The sequence below is a fragment of the Nicotiana sylvestris genome, chromosome 2 (assembly GCF_000393655.2).
Source record: "Nicotiana sylvestris chromosome 2, ASM39365v2, whole genome shotgun sequence".
Lineage (NCBI taxonomy): Eukaryota > Viridiplantae > Streptophyta > Magnoliopsida > Solanales > Solanaceae > Nicotiana > Nicotiana sylvestris.
In genome coordinates, this window is record NC_091058.1 from 82,149,481 (window position 1) to 82,171,608 (window position 22,128).

Consider the following 22,128-nt stretch of genomic DNA (forward strand, 5'->3'; position numbering starts at 1 on the left):
TCGGTTCGGATAGACTTTATTCAAGAATTCCACTGCCCCGGGAATCAATAAGAAAACAAGTGCTAAGTTTCAGATCGGTGAATAAACCGAAAGGAAAGAAGAGACCTTTCTCGCTCAGCGCCTGTCAATGAAATCCTGGGCATCCTCATGACGCTCACCCCTAAAGATAGGGGGTGAAGTCTAGTCCATCTATCCAATAACTTCTACGGGTCACCGTCCGCAGCTGGTCTGAGCTGGGGCGCCACTGGAGCAACTGGCTGGGCCCCATCTGCGGGTAGTGAACCCGAAGTCTAATACACTGCAGCTGCAAATCTGGGAGCCTGAGCAGTAGTGGTTTGTGCTCCCCCTCCTGCCTGTGATGTAGCTGGATCTGCTGGAAATAAACCAGCCTGAGTCATAGAATCCATGGACCACAGCATACGGCCTATGACCTCCTGGAATCTCGGTACTGTCATAAAGTCCGTCGGAGTAGGCTCAGCTACGGGTACCTCGCCCTGCTCCTCGATGATAGGATCTCCCACGGGATCTATTGGTGGTAATACTGGGACAACTCTAGGACGCCCTCGTCCCCTACCATGGGCTGGTGCCCTCTCCCGGCCTCTGCCTTGGCCTCTAGCAATGGGGGGAGCAGCTCTGCCCAGGTCTAGAACATCAGCCATTCGTGTCCTCACCATCTATGAGAGAATAGAAGAGGGAAATTTAGTATACCAACCACTGTACGATAGGAAATGAATAAAGAGTAGTTTTCCTAACACCCTACAGCCTCTCGAAGATAAATACAGACGTCTTCGTACTTATCCACAAGACTCTATTAGGTTTGCCCATGACTTGTGAGACCTACATGAACCTAGTGCTCTGATACCATGTTGGCACGACCCATTTCCATAATAGGTCATGATGGCGCCCAACACCATTACCGGGAAAGCCAACACGGAAAATACTAAATAAGCTCTCATCTACTTTTATCCAAAAATAGATTCAATGATTCCTTAAGTTGCAATAAAATCAGAAATGATCAGTAAAGCCGAAAATAATCATGCAACCCCAAAAATAATACGGTCTACTAATGTGTGTGCCAAGACTTGGTGTCACAAGCTATGGGCAACTAGTAGAATATACAAAAAATCACACTATCCTACTGTCCGAAACAGAATAGACAGCAAAAATACATAAGAGAGACTCCTTCAGGATGCTGACCAGCATGGGAAGGGAAGCAGCTCACCGTAGAAGTCTCAGAATCTGCTCAGTGATGCGCACTAGACTGATAGCCAGATACACCTACCTCAGATCCTGTACAATTAAGTACAAAAGTATGGTATGAGCACATAAATAATATGTACCTAGTAAGTATCCCGTCTAATCTCAAAAAAGTAGAAACAAGAGGTCGACTTGATACTTACTAGGGTCAAATAATATGAGAAAAGAATTTATAATAAGCATGGATAGCACAATTTAATAACATTGTATGGCAGGGAATAACAGTTCTTATTCCAAATAATATCATGGGTATCCATTTACGTTTCATGGCATACATGAAGTTCGGTCCACAGAGAAATACTAAGTAAAGCATGCGCAAGTAACACCAAGGTACGTACGGCCCGATCCAACATAAAAGTAAATTGTGCACTGCCGAGGGTTGAACGACTCAAACCATAGATGCATCTATTACCCCGCTCGCGAATCACACGTGCGACGCAGTCAAATATAAATAAACTCATCAACAAGCAGACAATAATGTATATCTGGGGAGTAGTTATTCACAAGAAAATTCAAGTTCTCTTTTAAATGACCAAGCAGGATAAGGTTCCTCTAGTAGTCCCATTTACCTTAATCAACATGATTTATACGAATCCAAATTTATCATCAAGTTACAAGAATATCACGTAGAGCATGTTTTTGGGCCCTAGACTACCCGGACTTAACATAATAGTAGCTATGCACGGACTCTCATTACCTAGTGCATACGTAGTCCCCACATATAATAGCAATTAATTCAATTATTATACCTATGGGGACAATTCCCTCTTACAAGGTTAGAAAGGAGACTCACCTCGCTCCACAGTGCACTTCCAATATCAAGAACAAGTCCAAGCCCTTAGTTCGGAGCCGAACAATCCCAAACTAGTTAATGAGGTAGGAACTAGTCAATATAAACTCACAAGATCGAATTCTAACTATTTAAGCAATTTCTCAACCTTTAACACAAGTTTCCTAAAATCCGACCCCGGGCCCACGTGCCCGGATTCTGAAATCTTTCGATGGAAGTTGTTCTTTATAACCTAAGAATCAATAATATATGATTTCTAATTCATTCCATAAAAAATTTCGTGGTTAAATCTAACTTTTATTAAAAACCCTAGGTTTTGCTCTAACCCCTTGATTTATCTAAATTCTAGTGTTTAATCTACCTAAAACACACGTATTAAACTAAGAATTTGTGGGATAGACTTACCTCAAGATGCTAGGTGGAAGTCTCTTCTCAAAAGCTCCCAAAATCGCCAATGGAGGAGTGAAAAGTGATAAAAATTGACTTAGAATCGTATTAAATGAAGCTCACTGCTTCAGCGATTTCCGCATCGTCGGTCAGGGGACCGCATCTGCGAAAAGGGGCCTAAAGGTTGAGACCGCTTTTGCGGAGCCGCTTCTGCAATTTAGCCTGGCCTTTCCTGGGCCGCATCTGTGATAGATGGACCACATCTGTGGTCTCGCACCTGCGGTCCACCAACCGCAGGTGAGGTTATGACAGAAGCAGCAGCTTCAGCACTTCTCAAAAATTTCAACTTAGCTTAAGCCTCGTCCAATTGATGCTCGGGGCTCCCGGATCCTGCCCGAACATACCGACGAGCCTGAAATCACGAAATGGTGGACCTACTCGAACCTTTGGAATGCCCGAAACAACGCTTAATCGAAGAATCACCCTCTAAAGCCAATTGAATCAAACTTATGAACTTGAAGTTCTTAATTTTCCTCTAGCGGGCCAAACTGCCCTTAAACTACTCGGATTGACACCAAATTTCGCGGGCAAGTCTTAAATGTTATTTAGGACCTGTACCTGGCTTTGGAACCAACATACGAGCTTGATACCCATGTGATCAATTATTAATTAGTTTCTTTAAATCCTTAAAACTTCAGATTAATAATTTCTAATAAAAAAAATCGTTACTCGGGCTAGGGACCTCAAAATTCAATCCCGGGCATATGCCTAGGTCCCATATTTTCCTACGGACCCTCTGAGACCGTCAAATCACGAATCTGGGTCTGTTTTCTCAAAATGTTGACCAAAGTCAAACTTAGCCTTTTAAGAAAATCCTAAGGAATCAAATGGGTATATTTCACTCCAGACTCTTCCACATCCCGAACCAACCATCCCCACAAGTCGTAAATTAGCTAAAGCAAGCGCGAGAAGTTATATTTTAAGGGAACGGGGTTCTAAAAGGCAAAACAACCAGTCGGGTCGTTACAAGTAGAGAGTTTTAAAATTATCATAATAGAAGTTATATCATGGATAAGATCAAAGAACCAAAATCTTATGGAATATTTATATAATATCTGGTGTGATGACCCAAAAGGCCATCACTTGTGTTACAAGTAAATTCAGTGTTCTGAGGCCTAAAAACCTCTTTTTTACCTCACCTTGATTTGCGTGTGTGATCCGAACCCATATCTGAAAAGCCTTCTATGTGAAAAGATGAGAAATAGAAATTTCTAGAGTTAAAAATTTGATATTTTGGGTTACTTTTGTCAATATTTTGAGTAAACGAACCTGGATCCATATTCCGATGATCCCGAGAGGTCTGCAGTAAATGCCCAGAAATGAATTCTGAGGTCCCAAGCCTTAGAAATCATTTTTTGAAAAAAATTATTTTGCTGAATTATTTAAGAAATGAAAAAATAATTAATGTTTGAAACCATTGGTATCAAGCCGATATTTTGGTTCTGGAGCCCAGTACATACTTGTTATAATATTGTAAAGATAATTGTGAAATTTGGTGAAAAACATAGTTTATTTGACGTGAGTTGGACTTCCGGTTGAAGAGTTATGAACTTTGAGAGTTCTTGATGAAAATATTGAGTTTTGAGGTTTAATTCATGATTTTACATGTTATTTTGATGATGTGATCGCACAAGTAGGTCCATATGATGTTTTTGAGCTAGTATGCACGTTTGGTTTAAAGTCCCGAGGGCTCGAGTGAGTTTCGGGTAGGTTCCGGGATGTTTTAGGCTTAAAACATAGCTGTTGCAGGTCCAGAAATGTTGCAGATCTCTGAACCTGCCATTGCTGACCGCACTGATCTTGTGCTGATCGCGGAGGGGCCTTTGTGGTTGCACTCCTTTTTGTGCGGTCTGCGGTGAGGAAGAATTTTATTGGTCTGACTTCGGAAGCTTATATCGTTTGATCTACAAAGAATTTTGAGATGATTCAAAAATGAAAGTTGTGTAGCCCTTCATGTCTAGTTTTTAGAAAGGAAAAGAAATCAAAATTTGGATATCTGTAAAAAACGTTATGGCCAAAACACTAAAGTATGTCACTGCAGTCAATATTGTGAGCTCCACGGTCGCACTCCTTTTTGTATAGTCAACACAGAGGGTCTGATATGGGTATATTTAAACGGGATTTTAGTTATTTATCATTTTTAATAATCCCAAAAACATAAGAGGCAATTTTTCAAACAACCTTTCTTCTCCAAAACATTAGTAAGTGATTTCTAACTCATTTACGGACCGGATCCGTGTTCCGATGATCCTGGGAGGTCCGCAGTAAAATATAGGACTTGGGCGTATGCCCGAAAATGAATTCCGGGGTCCCAAGCCTTAGAAACAAAGTTTTGAGAGAAATTGTTTTGCAGAATTATATAAGAAATGAAGAAAAGAATAAATGTTTGAAACCATTGGTATCGGGCCCATATTTTGGTTCCGGAGCTTGGTACAAACTTGTTATAGTATTTTAAAGATAACTGTGAAATTTGGTGAAAAACGGAGTTTATTTGACATGAGTTGCACTTCCGGTTGAAGAGTTATGAACTTTGAGAGCTCTTGATGAAAATGTTGAGTTTTGAAGTTTAATTCATTATTTTACAGGTTATTTTGATGATGTGATCGCACGAATAGGTCCATATGATATTTTGAGCTAGTATGCACGTTTGATTTAAAGTCTCGAGAGCTCGAGTGAGTTTCGGGTAGGTTCCGGGATGTTATAGGCTTAAAATATAGCTGTTGCACATCCAGAGATGTTGCAGATCTCTGAACCCGCCAGTGCTGACCGCATTGATTTTGTGTTGACCGCGTAGGGGCCTTTGCGGCCTCACTCCTTTTTGTGCGGTCCGCGGTGAGGAAGAATTTCACTGGTTTGATTTTGGAAGCCTATATCTTTTGATCTACAAGGAATTTTTAGATGATTCAAAAATGAAAGTTGTAGCCCTTTCGTGTCTAGTGTTTAGAAAGGTAACGAAATTATAATTTGGACATCTGTAGAGTAAGTTATGGCAAAAATACTAAAGTATATCACTGCAGTCATTGTGAGCTCCGCGGCCGCACTCCTTTTTGTGCGCCCGCACAGAGGGTCTGAGAGGGGTATATTTAAATGGGATTTTCAGTTATTTATCATTTTTCAAAACCCCAAAAATATAAGAGGCGATTTTTCAAACAATGTTTCTTCTCCAAAATATTAGTAAATGATTTCTAACTCATTTTCTTTACTCCTTAACTTCCTTTTACAAGATTTCATCCTAGAATCTAGGGTTTTCATGGTGGAATTGGGGAATTTTGGGTAAAACCTAAGAATATTGAAATTTGTGGATTTAGGCCTCAAATTGAGGTCGGATTCCAAAACCAATTATATATTTGGGCTCGGGGTGAATGGGTAATCGGGTTTTGGTCCGAATTTTGGGTTTGGACCAAGCAGGCCCGGGGTCGATTTTTGACTTTTTGGGAAAACTTTAGAAAACTTATTTCCATGCATTAGAAATGTTTCATTTAGCACTTATTAATATTATTAAGTAACTTGTGGCTAGATACGAGTGAGTTGGTGGTGGAATCAAGAGGTAAAGCAATAGTTGAGGCTTGAGTTGTGTTCGTGGCATCGAGGTAAATAATTGGTCTAACCTTAGCTTGAGGGATTAGGAGTTATGTCTTATTTTCTATGTGCTAATTGTGGAGTACGACGTATAGTCATGGTGATGAGTATCTATACGTCTGTGTCCAGCATGCCCGTGAGTCTTATATTGTAATTGTTGTGATCCATAGAGATTTATTGTGCTTCATATGAGGATTATCATTATTGTTCCCTTTCCGGGATGTTGTTGTCATATTGTTGTTCCTTTGCCAGGATGTTGTTGATATATTATTATTCCCTTGCCGGGATTCTATTATGATTGGTATTGATAAATGAAAAGGGAGCGGGTTGCACGCTTGCAACAGTAACATGAAATGGGAGCAGGTTGCACGCCTGCAATAGTAACATATGAAATGGGAGCGGGTTGCACGCCTACAACGCTAACATATGAAAAGGGAGCGGGTTGCACGCCTGCAACAAAAATATATGAAGTTGGAGCGGGTTGCACGCCTGCAACAAAAATATATGAAGTAGGAGTGGGTTGCATGCCTGCAACGGTAATATATGAAATGGGTGTGGGTTGCACGTCTGCAACGGTACAATATGAAATGGGAGTGGGTTGCACGCCTACAACGGTACTATATAAGATGGGATCGGGTTGCACGCCTGCAATGATATTACATGTGTACTTGTTCTTCTTCATTCCGTGTCTTTACTGGTAATTGATTTATAGCATTCCTTACATTTTTCTAATGTTGTTCTGTTGTTATCTGTTACTCCCCGCAACATGTTTCCCCTGCCCAACTTTAGTCATAATTATTTGCTTCTATTTCCATTGTATATGATTTAACTACACAGGTTTATTTGGTAGTCTGGTCCTAGCCTTGTCACTACTTCACCGAGGTTAGGTGAGGTACTTACCAGCACATGGGGTCGGTTGTGCTGATACTACACTCTGCACTCTTTTGTGCAGATCCCAGTGCTATAGATTTCGGACCGCAGTGAGATTGCTATTTTTTGTTCATCAGGCGACCCGAGGTAGTCCTGCAGGCGTCCGCAGGCCTTAACGTCTCATTCTATCTACTATTCCTATTTCTTTTATGTATTTCCATAGACTATGTTGTATTTATTTCTTTCAGACCTTTATTTATAGTACTCCTAGATAGTGTGTGATGTTGTAACACCAGTCTTGGGTAGATTTGTTATGGAATGGTATTTGCAGTATTATTAAACTTGAAATTTAATTTTCCGCCTAGTAAATTTTATTGATTGATAACTGTTGGTTCTTAATTGTTAATGGATTTAGAATGGAAACAAGGTAAATAATTCAATTAGTTTTCTTACCTAGCTTTCACTAGTAGGCGTCATCATGACTCTCGATGGTGGAAAGTCCGGGTCATGACAAGTTAGTATCAGAGCTCTAGGTTACATAGGTCTCACAACTCACAGACAAGCTTAGTAGAGTCTGAGGGATCAGTACGGAGACGTCTGTACTTATCCCCAGAGGCTACAGAGTTAGGAAAAGTTTCACTTATATTCTTCTCCGTCTTGCGATTTTGTTCTCTCAATGCTAAATTGAAACCTCTACTCTTGTCCTTTCGCTAATGGTGAGGTCACGTACGACTTCTTTTGCCAAGTAGCAGCACAGGCTAGTGATAGATCAACTACGTCTTTGGAGGCTTTGTAGAGGTTGGATAAGTTTCACCAAGCTCTTCACTACCACTTTCAGCGATGCATCTTGTAAGGATCCCCAGGATTATCTAGACAACTGTCATGTGGTTCTCAGGAACATGGGGATAGTGGAGACCAATAGGGTCAACTTTGCTACTTTTCGCTTATTTGGATCCGCCAAGACTTGGTGGAGAGACTATTGCTTGGCTAGACCATCCGGATTGCTAGCTTTGACTTGGGAGCAGTTTACTCAACTATTTCGGGAGAAGTTTCTCCTTATCACTCTGAGAGAGATCTACCGGAGGTAGTTCGAGCTTCTCCAATAGGGTTTTATGACTGTCACTCAGTATGAGACTAGATTCATCGACTTGGCCCGTCATGCTCTTATCATATTTCTCACCGAGAGAGAGAGGGGGTGAGGAGGTTCATTGAGGGACTTATTCAGCCTATTTTACTTCAGATGGCTAAGGAGACAAGGAGTAAGATTTCTTTCCAAGAGGCGGTCAATGTGGCCAGGAGAGTTGAGATGGTTCTGTCACAGGGAGGTGGTCAGGGGTCTGACAAGAGGCCTCATCGTTCAGGCAGATTCAATGACTCCTCGTCTGGAGGCAGAGATTCTTTTGGTAGAGGCCATCCTCCTAGGCCTTTTCAGTCAGCACTTCAGGCCTCTCACAGTGCCCTAGGTGGTCGTGGTTCTCACATGCAGTATTTCGATCAGCAGTCCTACAATGCATCACCAGCTCCTATCAGTGCACTTCTGATTCAGAGTTTTCAGGGTTGCCAGCCCCAGCAGCCGAGGGCTTGTTTTACTTATGGCGACATGAGGCACATTGCTAGATATTGTCCTCGAGCATCGAGCAACTCTCAGCACCCTGGTTCTCGTACCATGGTTCAGGCACCGAGTATTCCACTACCCGCCCAGCCAGCTAGAGGTAGAGGTAGAGGAGCTAGAGGTAGAGGTAGAGTTGTTAGAGGTGGAGCTCAGACCGCTTGAGGTGGAGACCAGCCACTTGCAGGCCATCCCAGAGAGGTAGTCCAGGGTGGTAGGGCCCAGCCCCAATGTTATGCTCTTCTAGCCAGGCCTGAGGCTGAGACTTCCGATGCAGTTATCATAGGTACTGTTCTGGTTTGTAGTACGGATGCATCAGTGCTATTTGATCCATGGTCTGCATACTCTTATGTGTCATCTTATTTTGCGCCGTATCTGGTCATGCCTAACGATTATTTGAGTGCTCTTATTTATGTGTCTACACCGGTGGGTGATTCTATTGTAGTAGATCGTGTTCATCACTCTTGTGTAGTTGTGATTGGGGGTCTTGAGACCCGAGTAGACTTATTATTGCTAGACATGGTTGATTTTGATGTCATATTTGGGATGGACTGGTTATCACCTTACCATTCTATCTTGGATTGTCATTCCAAGATTGTGACCTTAGCCTTACCGGGTCTACCTCGTCTTGAGTGGAGAGGGACTCCTGGTCATTCTACTCGTAGAGTTATCTCATATATGAAGGCTCGGCGTATGGTTGAAAAGGGGTGTTTGGCTCATTTAGCATATGTTCGTGATTCTAGCATTGAGGTCCCTTCTATTGATTCGGTGCCAGTAGTTCATGAGTTCCCTAGGGTATTTCTTTTAGACCTTCCAGGTATGCCACCCAATAGGGATATTGACTTCTGCATTGATTTGGCTCCGGGCACTCAACCCATTTCTATCCCGCCGTATAGTATGGCCTCGCCTGAGTTGAAAGAGTTGAAGGAGTAGTTGCAAGACTTGATTGAAAAGGGTTTCATTAGACCTAGTGTTTCGCCTTGGGGTGCACGGGTGTTGTTTGTTAAGAAGAAAGATAGGTCAATGAGAATGTGTATAGATTACCGACGGTTGAACAAGGTTACAATCAATAATAAGTACCCATTGCCGAGGATTGATTATTTGTTTGATCAGCTTCAGGGTGCCAAGGTATTTTCGAAGATTGACTTGAGATCTGGCTACCAGTTGAGGATTAGGGCATCCGATGTCCCTAAGACAGCTTTCCGCACTCGGTACGGACATTATGAGTTCTTGGTGATGTCATTCGGGTTGACAAATGCTCCAGCAACTTTTATGGATTTGATGAACCGATTGTTTAGGCCTTACTTGGATTCATTTGTGATAGTCTTCATTAATGATATTTTGATCTATTCCCGCAACCGGGAGGAGCATGAGCAGCAGCTTAGAGTAGTTCTCTAGACTTTGAGAGACAGTCAGTTGTATGCCAAGTTTTCAAAGTGTGAGTTCTGGTTGAGTTCAGTTGCATTCATGGGTCATGTTGTATCATTAGAGGGTATTCAGGTAGATCCGAAGAAGATAGAGGCAGTCAAGAACTGGCCTAACCAGAATTAGCTGCAGAGATCCAGAGTTTCTTGGGATTGGCGGGCTACTATCATCGGTTTGTGGAGGGGTTTTCATCTATCGCAGCCCCGATGACCAGGTTGACCTAGAAGGGTTCCCAGTTCAGGTGGTCGGACGAGTGTGAGGCGAGCTTTCAGAAGCTCAAGACATCCTTGACTACAGAGAGTGTTGGTTTGCCCGCAGGTTCAGGGCCTTATACAGTTTATTGTGATGCATCTCATATTGGACTTGGTGCAGTGTTGATGTAGAATGGCAAGGGTATTGCATATGCTTTGCGTCAGTTGAAGATTCATGAGAAGAACTATCTGGTTCATGATTTGGAACTAGCAGCCATTGTTCACGCATTGAAGATTTGGAGGCATTATCTATATGGCGTGTCATGTGAGGTGTTCACGGATCACAAGAGTCTGCAAAACTTGTTCAAGCAGAAGGATCTAAATTTGAGGTATAGAAGGTGGTTGGAGATATTAAAGGACTATGATATCACCATCCTATATCATCCGGGAAAGGGAAATGTGGTGGCCGATGCTTTGAGTAGAAAGTCAGCCGGTATAGGTAGTCTTGCATATATTCCAATCAATGAGAGACTGCTTGCCTTGGATGTTCAGGATTTGGCCAATCTGTTCGTGAGGTTGGATGTTTTTGAGCCCAGCCGTGCGTTAGCTTGCACAGTCGCTTGTTCTTCATTATTGGAGTGTATCCGAGATCGGCAGTTCAATGATACTCATTTGTGTGTCCTTAGGGACACGGTGTAGCACGGAGGTGCCAAGCATGTTACATTAGGAGATGATGGAGTTTTGAGGCTGCAGGGTCGAGTTTGCGTGCCTAATGTGGATAGGCTTCTAGAGTTGATTTTAGAGGAGGCCCATATTTCCCGGTACTCTATTCATCCTAGCACCGCTAAGATGTATCAGGATTTGCGGCAGCATTATTGGTAAAGGAGGATGAAGAAAGATATCGTTGCATATATGGCTCGGTGTTTGAATTGTCATCAGGTTAAGTACGAGCATCATAGGCCTCGTGGTTTGTTTCAGATGATTGAGCTTCCCGAGTGGAAGTGGGAGCGGATCACTATAGATTTCGTTGTTGGACTCCAATAGACCCAAAGGAAGTTTGATGCAGTATGGGTTATTGTTGAAAGGCTGACCAAGTTAGCACATTTCATTCTTGTGGCAGTCTCCTATTCTTCCGAGAGGTTAGCTGAGATCTATATCTGGGAGATTGTTCGTCTTCATGGTGTGCCCGTGTCTATCATTTCGGACAGAGGTACGCAGTTCACCTTACATTTATGGAGGGCAGTTCAGCGAGAGTTGGACACACAGGTTGAGTTAAGCACAGCATTTCATCCTCAGATGGATGGGCAGTCCGAGCGTACTATTCAAATTTTGGAGGATATGCTCTAAGCGTGTGTCATTGACTTTGGAGGCTCGTGGGATTAGTTTTTGCCTTTAGCAAAGTTTTCCTACAACAACAGCTACCAGTCGAGTATCCAGATGGCTCCTTATGAGGCTTTGTACGGTAGGCGGTGTCGATCGCCGGTTGGATGGTTTGAGTCAGGAGAGGCTCGGTTATTGGGTACGAATCTAGTACAGGATGCCTTGGACAAGGTCAGGATTATTCAGGATAGGCTTCGTATAACTCAGTCCAGGCAAAAGAGTTATGCCGACCGTAGGGTTCGTGATTTGGCTTTCATGGTCGGTGAGCGGGTATTACTTCGAGTGTTACCTATGAAGGGCGTGATAAGATTTGGGAAGAAGGGCAACCTTACCCCTAGGTTCATTGGCCCGCTTGAGATTTTTGATCGAGTGGGGGAGATGGCTTACAGACATGCATTGCCACCGAGCTTATCAGCCATGCATCTAGTGTTCCATGTGTCCATGCTTCGGAAGTATCACGGCGATCCATCTCATGTGTTAGATTTCAGCACTGTCCAGTTGGACAAGGACTTGTCCTACGAGGAGAAGCCGATAGATATTCTAAACCGGCAGGTTCGTTAGTTGAGATCGAAGAGTTTCCCTTCTGTTCGTGTTTAGTGGAAAAGTCTGCCTGCTGAGGCATTGACCTGGAAGTCCAAGTCTAATATGCGAAGCCGTTATCCCCATATTTTTCCCGACTCAGGTACTTCCTTCTTATGTCCGTTTGAGGATGAATGGGGTTTTTAGAGGTGTTGAAAGTAAATTCAGCGTTCTGAGGCCTAAAAACATCCTTTGTACCTCATCTTGATTTGCGTGCATGGTCCAGACCCATATCTTGAAAGCCTTCTATGTGAAAAGATGAGAAATAGAAATTTCTAGAATTAAAAATTTGATTTTTTTGGGTGACTTTGTTAACATTTTGAGCAAACGGACCGGATCCGTGTTCCGATGATCCTGGGAGGTCCGCAGTAAAATATAGGACTTGGGCGTATGCCCGAAAATGAATTCCGGGGTCCCAAGCCTTAGAAACAAAGTTTTGAGAGAAATTGTTTTGCAGAATTATATAAGAAATGAAGAAAAGAATAAATGTTTGAAACCATTGGTATCGGGCCCATATTTTGGTTCCGGAGCTTGGTACAAACTTGTTATAGTATTTTAAAGATAACTGTGAAATTTGGTGAAAAACGGAGTTTATTTGACATGAGTTGCACTTCCGGTTGAAGAGTTATGAACTTTGAGAGCTCTTGATGAAAATGTTGAGTTTTGAAGTTTAATTCATTATTTTACAGGTTATTTTGATGATGTGATCGCACGAATAGGTCCATATGATTTTTTGAGCTAGTATGCACGTTTGATTTAAAGTCTCGAGAGCTCGAGTGAGTTTCGGGTAGGTTCCGGGATGTTATAGGCTTAAAATATAGCTGTTGCACATCCAGAGATGTTGCAGATCTCTGAACCCGCCAGTGCTGACCGCATTGATTTTGTGTTGACCGCGTAGGGGCCTTTGCGGCCTCACTCCTTTTTGTGCGGTCCGCGGTGAGGAAGAATTTCACTGGTTTGATTTTGGAAGCCTATATCTTTTGATCTACAAGGAATTTTTAGATGATTCAAAAATGAAAGTTGTAGCCCTTTCGTGTCTAGTGTTTAGAAAGGTAACGAAATTATAATTTGGACATCTGTAGAGTAAGTTATGGCAAAAATACTAAAGTATATCACTGCAGTCATTGTGAGCTCCGCGGCCGCACTCCTTTTTGTGCGCCCGCACAGAGGGTCTGAGAGGGGTATATTTAAATGGGATTTTCAGTTATTTATCATTTTTCAAAACCCCAAAAATATAAGAGGCGATTTTTCAAACAACGTTTCTTCTCCAAAATATTAGTAAATGATTTCTAACTCATTTTCTTTACTCCTTAACTTCCTTTTACAAGATTTCATCCTAGAATCTAGGGTTTTCATGGTGGAATTGGGGAATTTTGGGTAAAACCTAAGAATATAGAAATTTGGGGATTTAGACCTCAAATTGAGGTCAGATTCCAAAATCAATTATATATCCGCGCTCGGGGGTGAATGGGTAATCGGGTTTTGGTCCAAATTTTGGGTTTGGACCAAGCAGGCCCGGGGTCGATTTTTGACTTTTTGGGAAAAACTTTAGAAAACTTATTTCCATGCATTAGAAATGTTTCATTTAGCACTTATTAATATTATTAAGTAACTTGTGGCTATATACGAGCGAGTTGGTGGTGGAATTAAGAGGTAAAGCGATAGTTGAGGCTTGAGTTGTGTTCGTGGCATCGAGGTAGGTGTTTGGTCTAACCTTAGCTTGAGGCATTAGGAGTTGTGTCTTATTTTCTATGTACTAATTGTGGAGTACGACGTATAAGCATGGTGACGAGTATTTATACGTCGGTGTCAAGCATGCCCGTGAGTCTCACAACCCAAAATCCACTAAGGGTCGTGATGGCACCCAACACCATTGTCAGGCAAGCCAACGCGGAAGTATTAATAAATTCTTATTTTACTTACCCAAATCGGTTACAACATTTCTTAATTTGCAATTAAAACAGGTGATTATAAGCAATATTTAATAATAATTATACAACCCAGAAGAACTGTCTACTAATGTGTGTGCCAAGACCTGGTGTCACAAGTAGTGCGCAACTAGTAGAATGTACAAAAGAATAATACTATCCTACTTTCCGGGATAGAATAGACAACAAAAGTAAAGAGAGACCCCATCAAGTTGTTGAACGGCACAGGAAGGGAGCAGCTCACCGTGGAAGTCTCGGTCTATGAATCAGGGGCGCGGACCAGTCTGATAGCCAGATATACCTGCCTCAGATCCTGTACAATTAAGTACAGAAGTGTAGTATGAGTACATAAACAATATGTACCCCGTAAGTATCCCGTCTAATCTCGAAGAAGTAGAGACGATAGGTCGACTTGATACTTACTAAGGTCAAATAATACAATGAAGTGTTACACTAAGCATGGAAGTCACAAATAATCAACAGTTTTTAGCAAGAGGTAATATGTCATGTTCTTAACAATTTTACAATTAGCCATTTACATTTCAAATATTTAGCCGGTCAAGTCATGGATAAGATTTCACATAGATATCATGCGCACACTATGTCGAGGTCGACGACCCAATCCAACAGAAAATAAATTGTGCACTGCCAGAGGGTCGAATGGCGCGAACCATAGATGCATCTATTTCTACCGAGGCGATTGGCCCGATCCACAAATATCAATTAATATTAAGAAAACACATGAATGTGCATTTAATTCCAAGTAAATTCATACAAGTGTCCAACAAGTGTATACATTCGCTTATATTCCTTTCCAAGTCTCTAGCATGCCCTAAGGGATCACATTAGCAAGAAAATATAGAGACATTCACAAATATAACATGATACGGGTCATAGACTACCCGGGCAGTTAACATAATAGTAGTTACGCACGGACTCTCGTCACCTAGTGCATACGTAGCCCTCGAATTTAGTGGCAAATTACTCAATTATTACACCTATGGGGACAATTTCCTCTTACAAGGTTAGAAAGGAGACTCACCTCACTCCAATGTGCACTTCCAATATCACGAACGAGCCCAAACCCTCAATTCGGAGCCGAACGATCCAAAACTAGTTAAATGAGGTAGGAACTAGTCAATATAAGCTCACAAGATTGAATTCTAGCTATTTAAGCCATTTCCCAACCATTAATACAAGTTTCCTAAAATCCAGCCCCAGGCCCACGTGCCCAGATTCCGAAATTTTCCGAAGAAAGTTGTTTTCTATAACCTAAGGATCAATAATATATGATTTCTGATCCATTTCATAACCAATTTCGTGGTAGAATCTAAGTTTTATTAAAACCCTAGGTCTTGCTCTAACCCCTTGATTTCTCCAAATCTTTAGGTGTTAATCTACCCAAAACTCAAGTGTTAAACTTAGAAATAAGGGGGATGGACTTACCTCACGATGTTATGTGGAAATCCCTTCTCAAGACCTCTAAAATCGCTTAATACCAGAGTGCTAAATGGTCAAAAATGGCTAGAGCTCGACTTAAATGAAGCTCACTGCTTCAGCAGTTTCCGCATCTGCTGTCAGGGGACCACATCTGCGAGAGGAGAACGCATCTGTGGAATTGGCTTCTGTGGTTTGACCTGGCCAGCTCTGGGCCGCATCTGCGAGGCTTCGACCACTTCTGCGGTCTCACACATGTGGTCGACCAATCGCAGGTGCGGTTATAACAGAAAGAGGTGCTTCAGCACTTCTCCAAATTCTCAACTTCACTCGAGTCTCGTCCGTTTGACGCTCGGGGCTCCCAGGCCCCGCCTGAACATACCGACAAGTCTGAAATCACAAGAAGGACCCACTCGAACCTTGGGAACACCCAAAACAGCAGTAAATCTAAGAGTCACCCCCTAAAACCAAATGAATCAAACTTATGAACTTCAAGTTCTTAATTTTCCTCCAACGAGCCGAAACGCCATAAAACTACTCGGATTGACACCAAATTCTGCGGGAAAGTCTTAAATGATATATCGGACCTGTACTGGGCTCCAAAACCAATATTAATTAGTTTCTTTAAATCTTTAAAACTTCAGATTAACAATTTCTGATAAAAATTCATTACTCTGGCTAGGGACCTCGGAATTCGATTACGGGCATATGCCCAGGTCCCATATTTTCCTACGGACCCTCCGGGACCGAAAAATCACGAATCCGGGTCCGTTTGCTCAAAATGTTGACTAAAGTCAAACTTAGCCTTTTAAGAAAATCCTAAGGAATCAAATGGGCATATTTCACTCCAAACTCTTCCAAATTCCGAACCCACCATCCCCGCAAGTCATAAATTAGTTAAAGGAAGCACGGGAAGTTTTATTTAAGGGAACGGGGTTCTAAAAGGCAAAATGATCAGTCGGGTCGTTACATTCTCCACCTCTTAAACAAATGTTCATCCTCGAACGGACATAGAAAAGTACCTGAGCTGCTAAATAAATGTGGATATCTACTCTGCATGTCCTCCTCGGACTCCCAGGTCACCTCCTCGACTGGTTGGCCCCTCCATTGGACCCTCACCGCAGAAATCCTGTTGGACCTCAACTGGCGATCCTGTCTATCAATAATGGCAACTGGATCCTCCTTAGAACCCTAACTCTCATCCAGTTGAATAGTACTGAAGTCTAACACGTGGGATAGGTCGGCATGATGCTTTCGAAGCATCGATACATGAAAATCTGGATGAACTCCCGATAAGCTAGGGGTATAGCTAGCTCGTAAGCAACCTCCCCAACTCGCCTCAACACCTCAAATGGGCAAATAAACCTTGGGCTCATCTTGCCTTTCTTCCCGAATCTCATAACACCCTTGATTGGCGAGACTTTCAAGAGGATCTTCTCGCCAACCATGAATGATACCTCACGCGCCTTGTAATCCGCGTAGCTCTTCTGTCTGGACTGAGCTGTGCGAAGCCTTTCTTGAATTAACTTCACCTTCTCCAAGGCATCTTGTACCAAATCTATACCGTATAACTTAGCCTCACCAAGCTCAAGCCACCTGATAGGAGAACGACAACGTCGACCATATGAAGCCTCGTATTGAGCCATCTCTATGCTGGACTGATAGCTATTGTTGTACGCAAACTCCGCCAACGGCAAGAACTGATCCCACTGCCCTCTAAAGTCAATGACACATGCTCTGAGCATGTCCTCCAAAATCTGAATTGTCCGCTCCAACTGCCCATCGGTTTGTGGATAAAATGCCGTTCTAAGCTCCACGCGGGTCCCCAACTCACCCTGAATTTCTCTCCAGAAATGTGAAATGAACTGAGGGCCTCTATCTAATATGATGGAAATAGGCACACCGTGCAACCAGACTATCTCCCGAATCTAAATCTGAGCCAGTCTCTCTGAAGTATAAGTGGTCACCACCGGTATGAAGTGTGCCGACTTGGTCAATCTGTCGATAATGACCCACACTGAATCAAACTTTCGCAAAGTCTGCAGTAAGCCAACTACGAAATCTATGGTAATGCTTTCCCACTTCCACTTTGGTATAGGCATCTGCTAAAGTATGCCACCCGGCCTCTGGTGTTCGTACTTGACTTGTTGGTAATTCAAACACCTAGCCACATACTCCACAATGTTCTTCTTCATCCTCCGCCACCAATAATGTTGTCTCAAGTCACGATACATCTTCGTAGCTCCCAGATGAATGGAATACCACGATTTGTGTGCTTCTTCTAGAATCCTCTCCCTCAGACCATCCACATTAGGAACACATAGACGACCCTGGAGTCGTAAAACACCATCCTTGCCCATAGAAACCTCCTTAGCACCTCCCTGAAGCATCGTCTCTCTGAGAACCGCCAAATGTGGATCATCAAACTGCTGGGCCTTGATTTGCCCCAATAATGAAGACTGAGCAACAACACATGCAAGGACTCGGCTGGGCTTCGAAATGTCCAACCTCACAAGTCTATTAGCCAAGGATTGAATGTCCAAAGCTAGTGGTCTCTCATCTGTTGGAATGAATGCCAATCTACCTATACTCTCTGCCTTTCTGCTTAAGGCATCCGCGATCATATTTGCCTTGCCAGATGATAAAGAATGGTGATATCATAATCCTTTAGTAACTCAAGCCACCTGCGCTGCCTCAAATTACGATCCCTCTATTTGAACAAATGCTGTAAGTTGTAATGATCCATATAAACCTCATATGGCACCCCATACAGATAATGCCTCCATATCTTAAGAGCATGAACGATCGCGGCCAACTCTAGATCGTGCATAGGATAATTCTTCTTATGAACCTTCAGTTGTTGTGAAGCATAGGCAATAACTCGCCCCTCCTGCATCAATACATATACCAATCCAATGCGTGAAGCATCACAATATACCGTATACATCCCTGAACCGGAAAGCAACACAAGGACCAATGTTGTAGTCAAGGCTGTCTTAAGCTTCTGAAAGCTCGCCTCACAATCATTGGACCACTAGAAAAGAGCACCCTTCTGGGTCAATCTAGTCAGAGGTGATGCAATAGATGAAACGCCCTACACGAATTGTCTGTAGTAACCTGCTAACCCCAGGAAACTCCTAATCTCGGTCACCGAAGTAGGACATGGCCAACTCTGAACTACCTCAATCTTCTTGGTCCACCTTAATACCCTCTCCTAACACAATATGCCTCAAGAATGCCACCAACTCTAGCCAGAATGCACACTTGGAGAACTTAGCATATAGCTTCTGCTCTCGCAAGGTCTGAAGCACTACCCTCAAATTCTGCTCGTGCTCCCCCAGGCTACGGGAGTATATCAAGATGTCGTCAATTAAGAAAACAACAAATAAATCAATGTAAGGCCTGAATACCCTGTTCATCAAGTCTATGAATGTTGCTGGTGTGTTAGTCAAGCCAAAGGACATCACCAAGAACTCATAGTGGCCATATCTAGTCCGGAATGCAGTCTTTGAAACATCCGAGTCCCGAATCTTCAGCTGATGATACCCTGACCTCAAGTCAATCTTGGAAAACACCCTATCACCTTACAAATGGTCGAACAAATCATCAATACAAGGCAACATATACTTGTTCTTGATAATGACTTTGTTCAACTGGCGGTAATTAATGCACATACGCATAGTTCCATCCTTCTTCTTCACAAATAACACAGGTGCACCCCAAGGTGATACATTGGGTCTAACAAACCCCCTTACTAACAACTCCTCAAGCTGCTCTTTCAACTCCTTCGGAGCCATACGATACGGGGGGATAGATACAGGCTGGGTGCCTGGAGCCAAATCAATGCAAAAATCAATATCACGATCCAGTGGCATCCTAGGAATATTAGAAGGAAACACATCGACAAACTCTCGAACTAATGGAACAGAATCAATCGTCGGAGACTCTGCGGTGGTGTCTCGAACATAAGCCAAATTAGCCAAACACCCCTTCTCGACCATTTGCCAAGCCTTCAGGAAAGAGATAACTCGACTAGATATATCAACTATGGAACCCTTCCACTCCAACCTCGGCAACCCTGGCATTCTAAAAGTAACAGTCTTGGCATGGCAATCTAGGACGGCGTGATATGGGGATAACCAATCCATGCCCAGGATGATCTCAGATTCGATCATATCAAGCAACAAGAGATCTGCACTAGTCTCAAAACCACAGAATGTGACCATATAGGACTGGTAGATCCGATCCACAACCACAGAATCGCCTATATATGTGGACACATGAACGGGAATGCCCAAAGGCTTAGGAGAAATAACCAGTAAATGAGCAAACAGAGATGATACATATGAATAAGTAGACCCTGGATAAAATAATACTGAAGCATCTCTACCACCGACAGAAATAATACATGTGATGACAGCATCTGAGGCCAATGCATCCAGCCTAGTCGGAAGGCATAGAATCTGGTTGGAGCATCGGCTGGTTGCCCTCCACCAGACTAAGCAGTAGTTCGCTGACCCCTGCCCGTTGCCCTTCACCTCTAGGACGGCCCCTACCCATCTGCCCTACACCTCTAGGTGGCGGGGCAGTCGGTGCTAAAATTATAGGCTGCTGAAACTGTTGTACTGCCTTGCCCCAAAGCTTGGGGCAGTACCTCCTCATATGGCCAAGATCTCTACACTCGAAACAACCCCATGGTACGGCAGCCTGCTGTCTTGATGGTTGACCCTGATGGACTGTAGACCTACTGGAAGAAGCCTGAATAGCCGGTGGACGGTATGAACTCTCCAGCATAGCACTGAAATAAGAATTAGAAGAGCTTGAGGACTTGAATACCCCCGGAGGAACCCTGAATAGCTGACGGGCGATATGAGCTCTCTGACATGGCACTGAAATAAGGACGCGCTGGAGCACCCCGAGCAGGCGGTGGTGCTGAATATGGGGGCATACTGGGCTGACCCCTCCCAAACTGACCTCTACCCCTAGTCGGGGCACCTCTAAACTCTCCAGAGAATCTAGCCCTCTTATCTTGCTTCATTTGCTCTCTACCCCTCTGGCGATATCCCTCAATCCTGCGAGCAATCTCTACCACTAGCTGATACTCTGTACCCATCTCCACCTCTCGGGCCATGTTTGATCGAATACCGAGGTGTAACCCTGCAACAAATCTCTGCACTCTCTCTGAATCGTGGGAAGTATCATGAGTGCATGGCGAGACAACTCAGAAAACCTTGCCTCATAACCGGTCACAAACATCTGACCATGCTCAAGATGCTCAAAATGTTACCGTAGCTCTTCCCTCTCAGAGGGTGGAATGTACCTATCCAAGAATAACTATGCAAACTGACCCCAAGTGATGGGAGGAGAACTTGCTGGCCTACCTAGAATATAGGACTTCCACCATCTACAGGCCCTGCCCTCAAGCTGAAAAGTAGTGAAGTCAACTCCATGCGACTCCAATATCCTCATGTTGTGCAATCTGTCCCTGCACTTATCTATGAAATCCTGGGCATCCTCATGACGATCGCCCCCGAAGACTGGAGGGTAAAGCCTAGTTCATCTATCCAATAACTTCTGCGGATCGCCATTTGCAACTTGTCTGGGCTGGGGTGCCACTGTAGTAACTAGCGGAGCCCCATCTGCGGGTAGTGCAGTCGGAGTCTGATACACTACAGTTGCATGTCTAGGAGCCTGAGCAGTAGGGGTCTATGCTCCCCCTCCTGCCTGTGATATAGCTGGATCTGCTAAAAATAAACTAGCCTGAGTCATAGAATCCATGAACGATAATATACGGGCCATGACCTCCTGGAATCCCGTTGTTGTCATAAAGTTCGCCGGGGTAAGCTCAGTTGCGGAAACCTCGCCCTGCTCATCAATGATAGGATCTCTCATGGGATCTGCTGGTGGTACCACTGGGATAACTCTAGGACGCCCTCATCCCCTACCTCGGGCCGGTGCCCGGCCTCTACCTTGGCCTCTCGCAATGGGGGGAGCAGCTCATCCCATGTCTGGAACATCAGCCGTGCGTGTCCTCGCCATCTGTAAGAGAATAGAAAAGGGAAATTTAGTATACCAACCACTGCACGATAGGAAATGACTAAAGAGTAGATTTTCCAAACACCCTATAGCCTCTCGAAGATAAATACAGACGTCTCTGTACCGATCCGCAAGACTCTATTAGGTTTTCCCATGACTTTTGAGACCTACGTGAACCTAGTGCTCTGATACCATGTTGTCACGACCCAAAATCCACTAAGGGTCATGATGGCGCCCAATAGAGTTATCATGCAAGCCAACGCAGAAGTATTAGTAAATTCTTATTTTACTTACCCAAATCGGTTACAACATTTCTTAATTTGCAATTAAAATAGGTGATGATAAGCAATATTTAATAATAATTATACAACCCAAAAGCATTGTCTACTAGTGTGTATGTTAAGACCTGGTGTCACAAGTAGTGGGCAACTAGTAGAATGTACAAAAGAATAATACTATTCTAATGTCCAGATAGAATAGACAGCAAAAGTAAAGAAAGACCCCATCAAGCTGGTGAACGGCACAGAAAGGGAGCAGCTGACCATGAAAGTCTCGGTCTATGAATCAGGGGCGCGTACCAGTCTGATAGCCAGATATACC

The 22,128-nt window shown here is 43.3% G+C and overlaps 1 protein-coding gene across 1 annotated transcript; it reads right to left on the reverse strand.

Moving 5' to 3' along the window:
- Window positions 1-290: 290 nt before the first annotated feature.
- LOC138885145 (uncharacterized) lies at window positions 291-20,623 on the reverse strand. The gene is made up of 8 exons (XM_070166048.1): window positions 20,376-20,623; window positions 20,031-20,290; window positions 19,248-19,915; window positions 18,431-18,526; window positions 18,245-18,382; window positions 17,632-18,122; window positions 16,818-17,367; window positions 291-674 (listed from the first exon to the last, which is right to left on the reverse strand). The coding sequence occupies exons 1-8, from the start codon at window positions 20,621-20,623 to the stop codon at window positions 291-293; spliced, it is 2,835 nt and encodes a 944-aa protein (XP_070022149.1).
- Between the last annotated feature and the right edge of the window lie 1,505 nt (window positions 20,624-22,128).

What these genes read in the sequence shown, in the direction of transcription:
- LOC138885145 (XM_070166048.1), bottom strand. Translation starts at nt 20,623, where the DNA reads ATGGCCCGAGAGGTGGAGATGGGTACAGAGTATCAGCTAGTGGTAGAG. An exon ending in GGGTAGGGGCCGTCCTAGAG is followed by an intron (nt 19,916 to 20,030) that starts GTGAAGGGCAAC and finishes CATTGGCCTCAG; the next exon opens with ATGCTGTCATCACATGTATT. An exon ending in TGTTGAGGCGAGTTGGGGAG is followed by an intron (nt 675 to 16,817) that starts GTTGCTTACGAG and finishes ATTCTCTCATAG; the next exon opens with ATGGTGAGGACACGAATGGC.